The sequence below is a fragment of the Centruroides sculpturatus genome, unplaced genomic scaffold (assembly GCF_000671375.1).
Source record: "Centruroides sculpturatus isolate CEXI.00-Female unplaced genomic scaffold, Cexi_2.0 scaffold1265, whole genome shotgun sequence".
NCBI classification, from domain to species: Eukaryota; Metazoa; Arthropoda; class Arachnida; order Scorpiones; family Buthidae; genus Centruroides; species Centruroides sculpturatus.
In genome coordinates this window covers 155473-173481 of record NW_019385602.1, presented here as the reverse complement: position 1 = coordinate 173481, position 18009 = coordinate 155473, and the positions used below count along the sequence as shown (strand labels likewise).

The 18009-nt window shown below is 15.0% G+C and overlaps 1 protein-coding gene across 2 annotated transcripts; it reads right to left on the bottom strand.

Annotated features, from left to right (window-relative positions):
- Window positions 1–116: 116 nt before the first annotated feature.
- LOC111640502 (kelch-like protein 2) lies at window positions 117–7578 on the bottom strand. Of its 2 annotated transcripts, none has more exons than XM_023386505.1 (13): window positions 7246–7578; window positions 3062–3367; window positions 2828–2980; window positions 2549–2754; window positions 2276–2476; window positions 2105–2201; window positions 1769–1978; window positions 1461–1689; window positions 1278–1394; window positions 1026–1209; window positions 743–946; window positions 455–681; window positions 117–391 (listed from the first exon to the last, which is right to left on the bottom strand). In XM_023386505.1, exons 1-13 carry the CDS (start codon window positions 7405–7407, stop codon window positions 228–230), a joined length of 2460 nt encoding a protein of 819 aa, XP_023242273.1. In that variant the 5' UTR covers window positions 7408–7578; the 3' UTR covers window positions 117–227. The 2 variants fall into 2 exon arrangements, with proteins under 2 accessions (XP_023242273.1, XP_023242272.1); XM_023386504.1 differs by lacking the exon at window positions 7246–7578 and adding an exon at window positions 4655–4987.
- Window positions 7579–18009: the final 10431 nt, after the last annotated feature.

Below are 18009 nucleotides of genomic sequence, written 5' to 3'. Positions count from 1 at the left end.
GCCACATTTATCCCGAGATTTTGTTCATTATTTTAAAAAATTTAACATTAAATAAATTAAATAATTCAAATAATTCCATTCGACTTAAAAATTATTTATTTACATCAATGTAGTATATTTTAATGATTTGAACTTTTAATATAATACCGCTTCAATTGAATTAAAATTTTATTTTAGTTAAAATCAATCTAGTAAATTTTAAATTATCGTTATATATTTGAAAAATTTTAGTCTTCCGATGGATATAAGACGACAGCAGAAAGTCCGGACAGAGGAACTGGCAAAGGAGCACATTCTATCCAAGTGTTGGTAGATGTATCGTAAACGCAACATTCCCTCAGAGGATCCGCTTGCATGGTAGAGACTCCGCCCAAAATATATATCTTATCATCTAAAATAATTAGGCATTAAAAACAGAAACCGTTCAAATTGATTAAATAATAATTATTATTACTTAAAGTTGTTGCCGAAACGTTATGTCGGGGATACGACAGACTACTTGAAAGTGTCCATTGATTTTTGACATCATCAAAGACGTGTACTTCATCGATACTCTCTAAAGAGGACTCGCTAGACGAATAATTTCGAGATGTTCCGCCGATAGCGTACAACAGGTCTTGACATTGAACGAGTGTGGCGAAACTACGAGGTGTAGGTAGTCTCGATATACCCGATAACCAACTAAAATATAATTAGCAATTATTAATTTCGTTTATAAATTTTAAATTCATAATCTGCTTACCATTGACAAATGGGATCGAAACATTCAACGTCTTTGTTGATAAAAGGCTTGGATTCTTCAGTCGGTTGCATTATTCCGCCTACAATCCAGAGAAGATCTTTGTGAACCGCAATGCCCATGGCCATGCGGGCACAGCATAGAGAGGACTGTAGTTCTGTCCAGCAATCGGCAGCTGGTGTGTAACATTCGACAGAAGAAAGAAGTCTACCGGAAAAAGAAATAACTTTTGACCTTTGAAGAGAAATAGAGTAAACAAAAGAGGGAAACAATTAAATATGCATACTTTCCATTGTCGTCTTTTCCTCCCACTACGTATATTTTTCCATCGATTTCGGCTGCCCCGTGGTATAAACGGGCATGCTTCATATCAGCAATTCTATTCCATTCGTTGTCCTTCAAATCATACCTAAAACAACTTCTACAGGGCACCAAATATCTCAACATTGTATCTCTGGCATCACATCCTCCTGTGTATTTTATTTCGATTAATTCATGCAATTATATCATATATGGACCTGTACCAAGAAATATTTACCGATAATATAAAGCTTGTCCTCAAACATTACAGTACAGTGATGGTGACGATGAATCGGCATTTTATCCCATTGCTCCCAAATGTTCTCTATTGGATCGTAGCGAAGAATAATAATTCCTGAAATACAACATTTTTAAATGTAAGCAGTCTGTCTACAAATTTGATATAAATACAATTTTATACCTTTAGCAATCTCTTCTTCTCTGCTTGGATTTATACCTCCGATTGCCAGAATAACGGATGTATTTGGTAATTTCAGCTCACCGTAAACTCTAGGGATGTTAATGCAACTATTATCAGTTGAAGATGAATCAATGCTGTTTAAGGTGGTGGATGACGGATGTTGTAATAAGACGTGAAGACATGGATCACAAAGGGGTCCTTCCATTTGATTTATTTTCTCTCCCGGAATCTATTTATACACAGTTTAATAAAATCAATATATTAATTCGAGATAGATTTAAATATAAACTACTTAACAATAAATGTACTTCTGTTTTTCCTAAAAACGGTCTCCATTTCTTTCTTGTCGTGGATCCTCTACGATAAGATTGAACAATAAGGGCAGCAAATTCACGTTGCGTCATTTGTTCTTTTAACTTTTTCTTGGCAAAATAAGCACGAAGAAAGCTTTGTACTTCAATAACGTTCCTGATTTTTACAGATTTTTTAACTGTGCCTTGCAATTTTCTCTTGATTTTCTAAGCAACAATTGTTTAATCGTTATATTTTCCATTCGTGAATTTTCCAAAATAATAAAATTATAATTATGTTTAGATACAAAATTTTACGACATATTATTTAATTAGATTGTATATATAGTTTACCTTCTCGGTGTTTTGCGAACGGCAAGTAAAAACGCGAGGTGGACACGAAAATTCGTGGAATTTTGTTTCTCTTCCTTCTGTTCTGGCCGCGATAAAGCTAAAATTATGTATAGAGAAGTAATTTTGAATTGCTTTATCTTAAGAATAATATTAAATTGAATTAATGCGCACCAAGTAGCCTTCAACAGCATGTTTTCTACTTCCGGAAATTCCACGATTCCAGGCAAAATTGGGGGATGATAACAAGACAGGACTTCTTCCATTGTCATCAATGGAAATCGTACACAACTCATCACTCTTACAATGTGTTTTTCTCTTTCGATGAATTTATAATTGAGCCAATTTAGCGAAGACAGAAATACATTTATTTCGCTAAATATAAAAACACTTCGTTATAAATGTATTCTAAAAAATCGCGAAACACATCCTTTGCAACAACATTACCTATGAGTTCTTATTTGATCAGAGTTAAGAATTTCGCACAACTGTTCTACGTCTAAATCGAGAAATTCATTTGTACCCGATACTTCATCGAACTTATACAGTATAGCCTTGTAAGCCCTCTGGGAAACCTTTTGAATTCCCAATTTTTTGGCTGTGGCATAAAGAAACAACTTGCTAGAGATATTATCGTTCTGGTTAATCAGCATCTAGAATGCGCCAGTGTATATCCCTGTTAATCTTAGTGTTTAAAAATAACTCTTAAATTTAGAATTTTTCTACCTTGATACAATGTTCGGAGACGTCTTCCATTTCTAGGCTACGTGAAGCATTATAAACGTCGACTAAATTCTGACAAGATATATTTAATTGGCCCGTGTACATGTAATTGAGAAGAATTTCGAAAGAGTCGGGATCTACATTTTGCAAATCGATCTGCAACGATACGTAAGAATAATAATATTAGCGGCATGAATACTTTATATTAAATAAGTAGAATATGAGCAGTATAAGAACCCCTTGAATGCCCTGTCTTCCTCTAGCAAGAAGATGTCTTTTCAGGAAAGGACAATAACAAGTCAAAACCGATTTGTGTGCTGTAAAGAGTTTTTTATTCACTCTTAGAACGACGTCAGACATATTTTGTTGTATCCATAATTCCTTTAGATGTTCTCCTAATCGTCCGTAGTGGTTTTTTGGTTTTTCTAAAGTTTTCTTAGATTTACTTTGTCCTAAAGTTGCCTCATTAGATAAAAGCATTTCATTTTTATCTTCCTTATTTTCGTTTTCTTCCGAATTATGATCTCCTTTCTGCTTTATATTCTGAAAAATAAAAATATTTCAATGCATATTTTGTTAGTTTTGAATGGTTGTTGTCTTTCATGTAAAGTTGTAAACTTTTTAAAAAATTCAAAGTTAATGTTGCTCTAAATCTGAAAACCGTTTCGGTTATTTTTTAAATGTCTGATCTGATTTCATTACTCCTACATTCTCAGTCTAAAATTGTATTCGTATTTTTCGTTGGAAATTATTTTTCTTTTCTAATTTTAGATTATATTTATTTGTGTTTGATCTCTATTCTATGTTTATAAAGCTGAATTCTAAAAATATAAAATATAAAACTAAAAATTTTCTCAAGAATAATGATCGCTTTACCCAAAAAATCTCTCTTAAAACATATCTATATCACGGATGTTCATATTTATTTATGAAAAATCTTCTTATAATATTTTTTACAATCATTATCTTAATATTAAATGATTTCTTAATGCAAGCAGAGTCCAGACATCAACCTACAGATCTGGAGGAGCCGCGATCGAATTCGGACATTCAGACATTTCTCAGGGTAGTCTGTCTCGGATATTTCGAGGCCCCGTCCCTTGTTACCAGGCCGCCCTATTAAGGGCCAATCTGAACTCATAATGGACCTGAAAGCCCCCTATTGCTCACAGGAAAGAATGAAAAAAGTCTAAAAACCCTACGAAAAAAAAAAAAAAACAAAATTGTTATCCTGTTTCGTACTAACTACAGACTTTAAAATTGGTAAAATTGTGCACAATATAAATTTTTAGCAGTTTAATTTTTGTTTTTTTGCATTTTTAATGAACTCAATTTGACATCGCATTTGCTAAGGTCGGACGTAAATACATTTGAAACGAGCAATTATTTATTGTGACATAATAACCATGCCGTGCTGCGATTTTTAATCATATTTTAAATTTATTTAATTTCAATTATACGCTCCCCACCACAAATTAGTAGTGGCTTGCCCCTGTACATCATTCTTTTCCTTTAACAGTAGAATCATGCCGATTATCTAACACCTTTCAGGGAAAGTTTTGAATTGAAATAACATTACTTCCAGTCTGTATCGGAAGTTTCTATATAGTTAATCGGGGCCTTCTTTCTCCAAGGTTTCCATATCTGGTCTCAGCTTTCATCTATCTAACTTCATTCTTGAGATTAAGGAAAGACAGACGGACGAACGAACGACAGTGGGAATTTATAGGTCTACAATTTTTTTTAAATTGCAGCCCAACTATTTATTTACGGTAAGAGATTTCTTAATAATATCCTAATTACATATTAATTATATTTCTAATATCTTACATGTTTTTGATTAAGGGATTTTCTGTTCAAAGTAGAGGATAGCTCTTGCAGTCGTTTTAAATTAACATCCAAAGAATCTCCTATAGGAAACCCCACAGTATCTTTATCTTCCACTGATTTTTTCTCATAAATACTACAAATGGAAGTCTCCGAAGAACTCATAGTAACTAGTCGACCTTCTCGAAAAACCTTTCTTATACAGTATTTACTAATAATTTTTAAATGAAAATCCCAGTATTATTTTAAAAAATATACTTGATTCGTTTTCTTCCTGCAGACAAAAGAAAACAATGCTTTGTATTCTTGAACCAGCAAATAATGATTTCGACAAAGGAATTTCTTTATCAATTTTTACATCTTGATAAAATAGTTTAAAATTGATGACATTTATATCAACAGATGTACAGTACGTACGATCTGTAACACTTAACATATGTTGCTTCCCTATAGGTAACCTATATTCAGCTGTATATAAAACTGTTTAATATTTTTCTTCGCCGATATATCAAGACGAATAAAATAAATATTTACATCATGTCTTACCCTAGACTTTTAATACTTCATGAATAAATTATCATAAAAACATAAATATAATCAATAAAAAAAATGCATCTATAATTAAATTTATATTTATTTTATATACTGTAATTATTTCCTAAATGGATTATCATTAAATCTAATTGGCAAATTCCTATCTTTATAAATATAATAAATACCTTTAATTAGCATTTATTTATTTGTGCGTATGTTTTTTTCTTTGTTATATAATGTAATATAATTTTAAACTGATTTGTATGAAAAGTACAGACAAATAATCGATGTAACTCAATCATTATTATAGGAGGTGCTAGCAAGGCCTTTAGCCTTGTGTTTATGAGGGCCTCAATTCATTATATTTTTTGTGTATTAAGAATTAAAAAATTTTATTTAAGAAAATTAATACAGTTTTTAATGCTTTTTAATATGTATTCTGAGTCTCACAAAGGTGTTTAATTAATATACTGAAGGCCTTCCTTGACTTCTTAATATAATTAAAATTACAAAATAGTATATAAGCATTTTAGTTTTTAATTTACGGTATTAACTTTTAATTAAATTACATGTTTCATCGGCACGAAAAATAATTTTTTAAATGTTTATAAAATTCTAAATAGTTAAATTTTTTTTTTTTAATTGAGAGTTTAAGTTTACATATACAGTATATTAGGGTAGAAGTCGGGGTCTATGTTCGGAGTTATGGGCTTTGGGCAATTTCTTACAAACATGATTTATTAACGAGATTAGTAAAAATTAAAATAATCCTTTTTAATGGTATATTATGTAATTCTCACAGCGAGTAGCTTAGAAAATTAATTATACCTTCCTCTATACTTTCATTAAAATCTGGAATATTATTTAAGGATAACATAATTACCCATGAACTATTTATCGAGTGGTTGAAGCATACACGAAAATCAGGCAGAATGTACGGACGATATTTAACTAGTACCAGAATTTTAATTGAATGGAGACTAAAGCTAGTTGATTAGTTTTATAACCAAGAAGATATTCGGAATGATCGCAATAGGTCTACTTAACCGTATAGAAATATGGACGATAATTCATTGTAAAGACTATACAGTACACTCTTGTAAACAACATAAATCACATTGCTTTCTATTATACTAAAATTCATATAAAATTTTAATCTGTAGAAACGTCTAATATGTTTTTTTTTTTTTTTTTTTGCCTTCATTCCGGCTCCAATGCCTTAACTAAGAACATTGCATTCGAAATGTCCTTGGTTAAGACACCGGATCTGAATAAACGACAATCATTATGTGTGAAATCACAACTACCAGTTTCCAATGGAGAATCACTGAATCCTGTTAGTTGGTCGTGAATTCGGACCCGATCAATAGACTGACCTATCAGAGTCTTCCGGGTTTTCTTTACTTATTTAACACCTAAATAGGGACCAGTATTCCATAGAAATCTTTCCGGGAGGCACTCTGTCAAATCGCCCAAGTGTTGCGTTACCTTATTCTGTCAATCCAATCCAATTCAATGGAATCTGGGTCCTTGGAAAAAGTATCTCAGAAATTTTTTCTCTTATTTAAATGTTCTTGAGTGAGTTACAAATGTCGCAATGCTCCTTAAATGCTTAAAATTTTATTTATTTCGAGTTATTCTCATTTCGAAATGAAAATTTTTAAAATAAGATAGATAGCTGTACTATCTGCTGTTAGAGAATTAAGTTAAAAATACGGTATGAGAATTATTCAAAAGGCATTTATTTATTTTTAAATTAAATTTTGATATGTCAGCTGTCATCTGATGAAATATTACAGTTGAGAATAAGATAACTTGATCAAATTTGTACGATATTTAAAAAAATATATATTTTAAGGAAATATTCTATTTGTAATTAATTAATGTTGCTATAGGCATTACGAATTAGTCGTTAATTAAAAGACAGACGGACGAACGAACGACAGTGGGAATTTATAGGTCTACAATTTTTTTTAAATTGCAGCCCAACTATTTATTTACGGTAAGAGATTTCTTAATAATATCCTAATTACATATTAATTATATTTCTAATATCTTACATGTTTTTGATTAAGGGATTTTCTGTTCAAAGTAGAGGATAGCTCTTGCAGTCGTTTTAAATTAACATCCAAAGAATCTCCTATAGGAAACCCCACAGTATCTTTATCTTCCACTGATTTTTTCTCATAAATACTACAAATGGAAGTCTCCGAAGAACTCATAGTAACTAGTCGACCTTCTCGAAAAACCTTTCTTATACAGTATTTACTAATAATTTTTAAATGAAAATCCCAGTATTATTTTAAAAAATATACTTGATTCGTTTTCTTCCTGCAGACAAAAGAAAACAATGCTTTGTATTCTTGAACCAGCAAATAATGATTTCGACAAAGGAATTTCTTTATCAATTTTTACATCTTGATAAAATAGTTTAAAATTGATGACATTTATATCAACAGATGTACAGTACGTACGATCTGTAACACTTAACATATGTTGCTTCCCTATAGGTAACCTATATTCAGCTGTATATAAAACTGTTTAATATTTTTCTTCGCCGATATATCAAGACGAATAAAATAAATATTTACATCATGTCTTACCCTAGACTTTTAATACTTCATGAATAAATTATCATAAAAACATAAATATAATCAATAAAAAAAATGCATCTATAATTAAATTTATATTTATTTTATATACTGTAATTATTTCCTAAATGGATTATCATTAAATCTAATTGGCAAATTCCTATCTTTATAAATATAATAAATACCTTTAATTAGCATTTATTTATTTGTGCGTATGTTTTTTTCTTTGTTATATAATGTAATATAATTTTAAACTGATTTGTATGAAAAGTACAGACAAATAATCGATGTAACTCAATCATTATTATAGGAGGTGCTAGCAAGGCCTTTAGCCTTGTGTTTATGAGGGCCTCAATTCATTATATTTTTTGTGTATTAAGAATTAAAAAATTTTATTTAAGAAAATTAATACAGTTTTTAATGCTTTTTAATATGTATTCTGAGTCTCACAAAGGTGTTTAATTAATATACTGAAGGCCTTCCTTGACTTCTTAATATAATTAAAATTACAAAATAGTATATAAGCATTTTAGTTTTTAATTTACGGTATTAACTTTTAATTAAATTACATGTTTCATCGGCACGAAAAATAATTTTTTAAATGTTTATAAAATTCTAAATAGTTAAATTTTTTTTTTTTAATTGAGAGTTTAAGTTTACATATACAGTATATTAGGGTAGAAGTCGGGGTCTATGTTCGGAGTTATGGGCTTTGGGCAATTTCTTACAAACATGATTTATTAACGAGATTAGTAAAAATTAAAATAATCCTTTTTAATGGTATATTATGTAATTCTCACAGCGAGTAGCTTAGAAAATTAATTATACCTTCCTCTATACTTTCATTAAAATCTGGAATATTATTTAAGGATAACATAATTACCCATGAACTATTTATCGAGTGGTTGAAGCATACACGAAAATCAGGCAGAATGTACGGACGATATTTAACTAGTACCAGAATTTTAATTGAATGGAGACTAAAGCTAGTTGATTAGTTTTATAACCAAGAAGATATTCGGAATGATCGCAATAGGTCTACTTAACCGTATAGAAATATGGACGATAATTCATTGTAAAGACTATACAGTACACTCTTGTAAACAACATAAATCACATTGCTTTCTATTATACTAAAATTCATATAAAATTTTAATCTGTAGAAACGTCTAATATGTTTTTTTTTTTTTTTTTTTTTTTTTTTTTTTTTTTTTTTTTTTTTTTTTTTTTTTTTTTTTTTTTTTTTTTTTTTTTTTTTTTTTTTTTTTTTTTTTTTTTTTTTTTTTTTTTTTTTTTTTTTTTTTTTTTTTTTTTTTTTTTTTTTTTTTTTTTTTTTTTTTTTTTTTTTTTTTTTTTTTTTTTTTTTTTTTTTTTTTTTTTTTTTTTTTTTTTTTTTTTTTTTTTTTTTTTTTTTTTTTTTTTTTTTTTTTTTTTTTTTTTTTTTTTTTTTTTTTTTTTTTTTTTTTTTTTTTTTTTTTTTTTTTTTTTTTTTTTTTTTTTTTTTTTTTTTTTTTTTTTTTTTTTTTTTTTTTTTTTTTTTTTTTTTTTTTTTTTTTTTTTTTTTTTTTTTTTTTTTTTTTTTTTTTTTTTTTTTTTTTTTTTTTTTTTTTTTTTTTTTTTTTTTTTTTTTTTTTTTTTTTTTTTTTTTTTTTTTTTTTTTTTTTTTTTTTTTTTTTTTTTTTTTTTTTTTTTTTTTTTTTTTTTTTTTTTTTTTTTTTTTTTTTTTTTTTTTTTTTTTTTTTTTTTTTTTTTTTTTTTTTTTTTTTTTTTTTTTTTTTTTTTTTTTTTTTTTTTTTTTTTTTTTTTTTTTTTTTTTTTTTTTTTTTTTTTTTTTTTTTTTTTTTTTTTTTTTTTTTTTTTTTTTTTTTTTTTTTTTTTTTTTTTTTTTTTTTTTTTTTTTTTTTTTTTTTTTTTTTTTTTTTTTTTTTTTTTTTTTTTTTTTTTTTTTTTTTTTTTTTTTTTTTTTTTTTTTTTTTTTTTTTTTTTTTTTTTTTTTTTTTTTTTTTTTTTTTTTTTTTTTTTTTTTTTTTTTTTTTTTTTTTTTTTTTTTTTTTTTTTTTTTTTTTTTTTTTTTTTTTTTTTTTTTTTTTTTTTTTTTTTTTTTTTTTTTTTTTTTTTTTTTTTTTTTTTTTTTTTTTTTTTTTTTTTTTTTTTTTTTTTTTTTTTTTTTTTTTTTTTTTTTTTTTTTTTTTTTTTTTTTTTTTTTTTTTTTTTTTTTTTTTTTTTTTTTTTTTTTTTTTTTTTTTTTTTTTTTTTTTTTTTTTTTTTTTTTTTTTTTTTTTTTTTTTTTTTTTTTTTTTTTTTTTTTTTTTTTTTTTTTTTTTTTTTTTTTTTTTTTTTTTTTTTTTTTTTTTTTTTTTTTTTTTTTTTTTTTTTTTTTTTTTTTTTTTTTTTTTTTTTTTTTTTTTTTTTTTTTTTTTTTTTTTTTTTTTTTTTTTTTTTTTTTTTTTTTTTTTTTTTTTTTTTTTTTTTTTTTTTTTTTTTTTTTTTTTTTTTTTTTTTTTTTTTTTTTTTTTTTTTTTTTTTTTTTTTTTTTTTTTTTTTTTTTTTTTTTTTTTTTTTTTTTTTTTTTTTTTTTTTTTTTTTTTTTTTTTTTTTTTTTTTTTTTTTTTTTTTTTTTTTTTTTTTTTTTTTTTTTTTTTTTTTTTTTTTTTTTTTTTTTTTTTTTTTTTTTTTTTTTTTTTTTTTTTTTTTTTTTTTTTTTTTTTTTTTTTTTTTTTTTTTTTTTTTTTTTTTTTTTTTTTTTTTTTTTTTTTTTTTTTTTTTTTTTTTTTTTTTTTTTTTTTTTTTTTTTTTTTTTTTTTTTTTTTTTTTTTTTTTTTTTTTTTTTTTTTTTTTTTTTTTTTTTTTTTTTTTTTTTTTTTTTTTTTTTTTTTTTTTTTTTTTTTTTTTTTTTTTTTTTTTTTTTTTTTTTTTTTTTTTTTTTTTTTTTTTTTTTTTTTTTTTTTTTTTTTTTTTTTTTTTTTTTTTTTTTTTTTTTTTTTTTTTTTTTTTTTTTTTTTTTTTTTTTTTTTTTTTTTTTTTTTTTTTTTTTTTTTTTTTTTTTTTTTTTTTTTTTTTTTTTTTTTTTTTTTTTTTTTTTTTTTTTTTTTTTTTTTTTTTTTTTTTTTTTTTTTTTTTTTTTTTTTTTTTTTTTTTTTTTTTTTTTTTTTTTTTTTTTTTTTTTTTTTTTTTTTTTTTTTTTTTTTTTTTTTTTTTTTTTTTTTTTTTTTTTTTTTTTTTTTTTTTTTTTTTTTTTTTTTTTTTTTTTTTTTTTTTTTTTTTTTTTTTTTTTTTTTTTTTTTTTTTTTTTTTTTTTTTTTTTTTTTTTTTTTTTTTTTTTTTTTTTTTTTTTTTTTTTTTTTTTTTTTTTTTTTTTTTTTTTTTTTTTTTTTTTTTTTTTTTTTTTTTTTTTTTTTTTTTTTTTTTTTTTTTTTTTTTTTTTTTTTTTTTTTTTTTTTTTTTTTTTTTTTTTTTTTTTTTTTTTTTTTTTTTTTTTTTTTTTTTTTTTTTTTTTTTTTTTTTTTTTTTTTTTTTTTTTTTTTTTTTTTTTTTTTTTTTTTTTTTTTTTTTTTTTTTTTTTTTTTTTTTTTTTTTTTTTTTTTTTTTTTTTTTTTTTTTTTTTTTTTTTTTTTTTTTTTTTTTTTTTTTTTTTTTTTTTTTTTTTTTTTTTTTTTTTTTTTTTTTTTTTTTTTTTTTTTTTTTTTTTTTTTTTTTTTTTTTTTTTTTTTTTTTTTTTTTTTTTTTTTTTTTTTTTTTTTTTTTTTTTTTTTTTTTTTTTTTTTTTTTTTTTTTTTTTTTTTTTTTTTTTTTTTTTTTTTTTTTTTTTTTTTTTTTTTTTTTTTTTTTTTTTTTTTTTTTTTTTTTTTTTTTTTTTTTTTTTTTTTTTTTTTTTTTTTTTTTTTTTTTTTTTTTTTTTTTTTTTTTTTTTTTTTTTTTTTTTTTTTTTTTTTTTTTTTTTTTTTTTTTTTTTTTTTTTTTTTTTTTTTTTTTTTTTTTTTTTTTTTTTTTTTTTTTTTTTTTTTTTTTTTTTTTTTTTTTTTTTTTTTTTTTTTTTTTTTTTTTTTTTTTTTTTTTTTTTTTTTTTTTTTTTTTTTTTTTTTTTTTTTTTTTTTTTTTTTTTTTTTTTTTTTTTTTTTTTTTTTTTTTTTTTTTTTTTTTTTTTTTTTTTTTTTTTTTTTTTTTTTTTTTTTTTTTTTTTTTTTTTTTTTTTTTTTTTTTTTTTTTTTTTTTTTTTTTTTTTTTTTTTTTTTTTTTTTTTTTTTTTTTTTTTTTTTTTTTTTTTTTTTTTTTTTTTTTTTTTTTTTTTTTTTTTTTTTTTTTTTTTTTTTTTTTTTTTTTTTTTTTTTTTTTTTTTTTTTTTTTTTTTTTTTTTTTTTTTTTTTTTTTTTTTTTTTTTTTTTTTTTTTTTTTTTTTTTTTTTTTTTTTTTTTTTTTTTTTTTTTTTTTTTTTTTTTTTTTTTTTTTTTTTTTTTTTTTTTTTTTTTTTTTTTTTTTTTTTTTTTTTTTTTTTTTTTTTTTTTTTTTTTTTTTTTTTTTTTTTTTTTTTTTTTTTTTTTTTTTTTTTTTTTTTTTTTTTTTTTTTTTTTTTTTTTTTTTTTTTTTTTTTTTTTTTTTTTTTTTTTTTTTTTTTTTTTTTTTTTTTTTTTTTTTTTTTTTTTTTTTTTTTTTTTTTTTTTTTTTTTTTTTTTTTTTTTTTTTTTTTTTTTTTTTTTTTTTTTTTTTTTTTTTTTTTTTTTTTTTTTTTTTTTTTTTTTTTTTTTTTTTTTTTTTTTTTTTTTTTTTTTTTTTTTTTTTTTTTTTTTTTTTTTTTTTTTTTTTTTTTTTTTTTTTTTTTTTTTTTTTTTTTTTTTTTTTTTTTTTTTTTTTTTTTTTTTTTTTTTTTTTTTTTTTTTTTTTTTTTTTTTTTTTTTTTTTTTTTTTTTTTTTTTTTTTTTTTTTTTTTTTTTTTTTTTTTTTTTTTTTTTTTTTTTTTTTTTTTTTTTTTTTTTTTTTTTTTTTTTTTTTTTTTTTTTTTTTTTTTTTTTTTTTTTTTTTTTTTTTTTTTTTTTTTTTTTTTTTTTTTTTTTTTTTTTTTTTTTTTTTTTTTTTTTTTTTTTTTTTTTTTTTTTTTTTTTTTTTTTTTTTTTTTTTTTTTTTTTTTTTTTTTTTTTTTTTTTTTTTTTTTTTTTTTTTTTTTTTTTTTTTTTTTTTTTTTTTTTTTTTTTTTTTTTTTTTTTTTTTTTTTTTTTTTTTTTTTTTTTTTTTTTTTTTTTTTTTTTTTTTTTTTTTTTTTTTTTTTTTTTTTTTTTTTTTTTTTTTTTTTTTTTTTTTTTTTTTTTTTTTTTTTTTTTTTTTTTTTTTTTTTTTTTTTTTTTTTTTTTTTTTTTTTTTTTTTTTTTTTTTTTTTTTTTTTTTTTTTTTTTTTTTTTTTTTTTTTTTTTTTTTTTTTTTTTTTTTTTTTTTTTTTTTTTTTTTTTTTTTTTTTTTTTTTTTTTTTTTTTTTTTTTTTTTTTTTTTTTTTTTTTTTTTTTTTTTTTTTTTTTTTTTTTTTTTTTTTTTTTTTTTTTTTTTTTTTTTTTTTTTTTTTTTTTTTTTTTTTTTTTTTTTTTTTTTTTTTTTTTTTTTTTTTTTTTTTTTTTTTTTTTTTTTTTTTTTTTTTTTTTTTTTTTTTTTTTTTTTTTTTTTTTTTTTTTTTTTTTTTTTTTTTTTTTTTTTTTTTTTTTTTTTTTTTTTTTTTTTTTTTTTTTTTTTTTTTTTTTTTTTTTTTTTTTTTTTTTTTTTTTTTTTTTTTTTTTTTTTTTTTTTTTTTTTTTTTTTTTTTTTTTTTTTTTTTTTTTTTTTTTTTTTTTTTTTTTTTTTTTTTTTTTTTTTTTTTTTTTTTTTTTTTTTTTTTTTTTTTTTTTTTTTTTTTTTTTTTTTTTTTTTTTTTTTTTTTTTTTTTTTTTTTTTTTTTTTTTTTTTTTTTTTTTTTTTTTTTTTTTTTTTTTTTTTTTTTTTTTTTTTTTTTTTTTTTTTTTTTTTTTTTTTTTTTTTTTTTTTTTTTTTTTTTTTTTTTTTTTTTTTTTTTTTTTTTTTTTTTTTTTTTTTTTTTTTTTTTTTTTTTTTTTTTTTTTTTTTTTTTTTTTTTTTTTTTTTTTTTTTTTTTTTTTTTTTTTTTTTTTTTTTTTTTTTTTTTTTTTTTTTTTTTTTTTTTTTTTTTTTTTTTTTTTTTTTTTTTTTTTTTTTTTTTTTTTTTTTTTTTTTTTTTTTTTTTTTTTTTTTTTTTTTTTTTTTTTTTTTTTTTTTTTTTTTTTTTTTTTTTTTTTTTTTTTTTTTTTTTTTTTTTTTTTTTTTTTTTTTTTTTTTTTTTTTTTTTTTTTTTTTTTTTTTTTTTTTTTTTTTTTTTTTTTTTTTTTTTTTTTTTTTTTTTTTTTTTTTTTTTTTTTTTTTTTTTTTTTTTTTTTTTTTTTTTTTTTTTTTTTTTTTTTTTTTTTTTTTTTTTTTTTTTTTTTTTTTTTTTTTTTTTTTTTTTTTTTTTTTTTTTTTTTTTTTTTTTTTTTTTTTTTTTTTTTTTTTTTTTTTTTTTTTTTTTTTTTTTTTTTTTTTTTTTTTTTTTTTTTTTTTTTTTTTTTTTTTTTTTTTTTTTTTTTTTTTTTTTTTTTTTTTTTTTTTTTTTTTTTTTTTTTTTTTTTTTTTTTTTTTTTTTTTTTTTTTTTTTTTTTTTTTTTTTTTTTTTTTTTTTTTTTTTTTTTTTTTTTTTTTTTTTTTTTTTTTTTTTTTTTTTTTTTTTTTTTTTTTTTTTTTTTTTTTTTTTTTTTTTTTTTTTTTTTTTTTTTTTTTTTTTTTTTTTTTTTTTTTTTTTTTTTTTTTTTTTTTTTTTTTTTTTTTTTTTTTTTTTTTTTTTTTTTTTTTTTTTTTTTTTTTTTTTTTTTTTTTTTTTTTTTTTTTTTTTTTTTTTTTTTTTTTTTTTTTTTTTTTTTTTTTTTTTTTTTTTTTTTTTTTTTTTTTTTTTTTTTTTTTTTTTTTTTTTTTTTTTTTTTTTTTTTTTTTTTTTTTTTTTTTTTTTTTTTTTTTTTTTTTTTTTTTTTTTTTTTTTTTTTTTTTTTTTTTTTTTTTTTTTTTTTTTTTTTTTTTTTTTTTTTTTTTTTTTTTTTTTTTTTTTTTTTTTTTTTTTTTTTTTTTTTTTTTTTTTTTTTTTTTTTTTTTTTTTTTTTTTTTTTTTTTTTTTTTTTTTTTTTTTTTTTTTTTTTTTTTTTTTTTTTTTTTTTTTTTTTTTTTTTTTTTTTTTTTTTTTTTTTTTTTTTTTTTTTTTTTTTTTTTTTTTTTTTTTTTTTTTTTTTTTTTTTTTTTTTTTTTTTTTTTTTTTTTTTTTTTTTTTTTTTTTTTTTTTTTTTTTTTTTTTTTTTTTTTTTTTTTTTTTTTTTTTTTTTTTTTTTTTTTTTTTTTTTTTTTTTTTTTTTTTTTTTTTTTTTTTTTTTTTTTTTTTTTTTTTTTTTTTTTTTTTTTTTTTTTTTTTTTTTTTTTTTTTTTTTTTTTTTTTTTTTTTTTTTTTTTTTTTTTTTTTTTTTTTTTTTTTTTTTTTTTTTTTTTTTTTTTTTTTTTTTTTTTTTTTTTTTTTTTTTTTTTTTTTTTTTTTTTTTTTTTTTTTTTTTTTTTTTTTTTTTTTTTTTTTTTTTTTTTTTTTTTTTTTTTTTTTTTTTTTTTTTTTTTTTTTTTTTTTTTTTTTTTTTTTTTTTTTTTTTTTTTTTTTTTTTTTTTTTTTTTTTTTTTTTTTTTTTTTTTTTTTTTTTTTTTTTTTTTTTTTTTTTTTTTTTTTTTTTTTTTTTTTTTTTTTTTTTTTTTTTTTTTTTTTTTTTTTTTTTTTTTTTTTTTTTTTTTTTTTTTTTTTTTTTTTTTTTTTTTTTTTTTTTTTTTTTTTTTTTTTTTTTTTTTTTTTTTTTTTTTTTTTTTTTTTTTTTTTTTTTTTTTTTTTTTTTTTTTTTTTTTTTTTTTTTTTTTTTTTTTTTTTTTTTTTTTTTTTTTTTTTTTTTTTTTTTTTTTTTTTTTTTTTTTTTTTTTTTTTTTTTTTTTTTTTTTTTTTTTTTTTTTTTTTTTTTTTTTTTTTTTTTTTTTTTTTTTTTTTTTTTTTTTTTTTTTTTTTTTTTTTTTTTTTTTTTTTTTTTTTTTTTTTTTTTTTTTTTTTTTTTTTTTTTTTTTTTTTTTTTTTTTTTTTTTTTTTTTTTTTTTTTTTTTTTTTTTTTTTTTTTTTTTTTTTTTTTTTTTTTTTTTTTTTTTTTTTTTTTTTTTTTTTTTTTTTTTTTTTTTTTTTTTTTTTTTTTTTTTTTTTTTTTTTTTTTTTTTTTTTTTTTTTTTTTTTTTTTTTTTTTTTTTTTTTTTTTTTTTTTTTTTTTTTTTTTTTTTTTTTTTTTTTTTTTTTTTTTTTTTTTTTTTTTTTTTTTTTTTTTTTTTTTTTTTTTTTTTTTTTTTTTTTTTTTTTTTTTTTTTTTTTTTTTTTTTTTTTTTTTTTTTTTTTTTTTTTTTTTTTTTTTTTTTTTTTTTTTTTTTTTTTTTTTTTTTTTTTTTTTTTTTTTTTTTTTTTTTTTTTTTTTTTTTTTTTTTTTTTTTTTTTTTTTTTTTTTTTTTTTTTTTTTTTTTTTTTTTTTTTTTTTTTTTTTTTTTTTTTTTTTTTTTTTTTTTTTTTTTTTTTTTTTTTTTTTTTTTTTTTTTTTTTTTTTTTTTTTTTTTTTTTTTTTTTTTTTTTTTTTTTTTTTTTTTTTTTTTTTTTTTTTTTTTTTTTTTTTTTTTTTTTTTTTTTTTTTTTTTTTTTTTTTTTTTTTTTTTTTTTTTTTTTTTTTTTTTTTTTTTTTTTTTTTTTTTTTTTTTTTTTTTTTTTTTTTTTTTTTTTTTTTTTTTTTTTTTTTTTTTTTTTTTTTTTTTTTTTTTTTTTTTTTTTTTTTTTTTTTTTTTTTTTTTTTTTTTTTTTTTTTTTTTTTTTTTTTTTTTTTTTTTTTTTTTTTTTTTTTTTTTTTTTTTTTTTTTTTTTTTTTTTTTTTTTTTTTTTTTTTTTTTTTTTTTTTTTTTTTTTTTTTTTTTTTTTTTTTTTTTTTTTTTTTTTTTTTTTTTTTTTTTTTTTTTTTTTTTTTTTTTTTTTTTTTTTTTTTTTTTTTTTTTTTTTTTTTTTTTTTTTTTTTTTTTTTTTTTTTTTTTTTTTTTTTTTTTTTTTTTTTTTTTTTTTTTTTTTTTTTTTTTTTTTTTTTTTTTTTTTTTTTTTTTTTTTTTTTTTTTTTTTTTTTTTTTTTTTTTTTTTTTTTTTTTTTTTTTTTTTTTTTTTTTTTTTTTTTTTTTTTTTTTTTTTTTTTTTTTTTTTTTTTTTTTTTTTTTTTTTTTTTTTTTTTTTTTTTTTTTTTTTTTTTTTTTTTTTTTTTTTTTTTTTTTTTTTTTTTTTTTTTTTTTTTTTTTTTTTTTTTTTTTTTTTTTTTTTTTTTTTTTTTTTTTTTTTTTTTTTTTTTTTTTTTTTTTTTTTTTTTTTTTTTTTTTTTTTTTTTTTTTTTTTTTTTTTTTTTTTTTTTTTTTTTTTTTTTTTTTTTTTTTTTTTTTTTTTTTTTTTTTTTTTTTTTTTTTTTTTTTTTTTTTTTTTTTTTTTTTTTTTTTTTTTTTTTTTTTTTTTTTTTTTTTTTTTTTTTTTTTTTTTTTTTTTTTTTTTTTTTTTTTTTTTTTTTTTTTTTTTTTTTTTTTTTTTTTTTTTTTTTTTTTTTTTTTTTTTTTTTTTTTTTTTTTTTTTTTTTTTTTTTTTTTTTTTTTTTTTTTTTTTTTTTTTTTTTTTTTTTTTTTTTTTTTTTTTTTTTTTTTTTTTTTTTTTTTTTTTTTTTTTTTTTTTTTTTTTTTTTTTTTTTTTTTTTTTTTTTTTTTTTTTTTTTTTTTTTTTTTTTTTTTTTTTTTTTTTTTTTTTTTTTTTTTTTTTTTTTTTTTTTTTTTTTTTTTTTTTTTTTTTTTTTTTTTTTTTTTTTTTTTTTTTTTTTTTTTTTTTTTTTTTTTTTTTTTTTTTTTTTTTTTTTTTTTTTTTTTTTTTTTTTTTTTTTTTTTTTTTTTTTTTTTTTTTTTTTTTTTTTTTTTTTTTTTTTTTTTTTTTTTTTTTTTTTTTTTTTTTTTTTTTTTTTTTTTTTTTTTTTTTTTTTTTTTTTTTTTTTTTTTTTTTTTTTTTTTTTTTTTTTTTTTTTTTTTTTTTTTTTTTTTTTTTTTTTTTTTTTTTTTTTTTTTTTTTTTTTTTTTTTTTTTTTTTTTTTTTTTTTTTTTTTTTTTTTTTTTTTTTTTTTT

Bases quoted from the DNA above. Each gene is read 5' to 3' on its own strand.
- LOC111640502 (XM_023386505.1), bottom strand. From the start codon at position 7,407: ATGAGTTCTTCGGAGACTTCCATTTGTAGTATTTATGAGAAAAAATCA. The intron at 1,690-1,768 runs GTACATTTATTG...GTGTATAAATAG, and splicing joins CGTTTTTAGGAAAAACAGAA to ATTCCGGGAGAGAAAATAAA. The intron at 1,210-1,277 runs GTAAATATTTCT...TAAAATACACAG, and splicing joins GGACAAGCTTTATATTATCG to GAGGATGTGATGCCAGAGAT.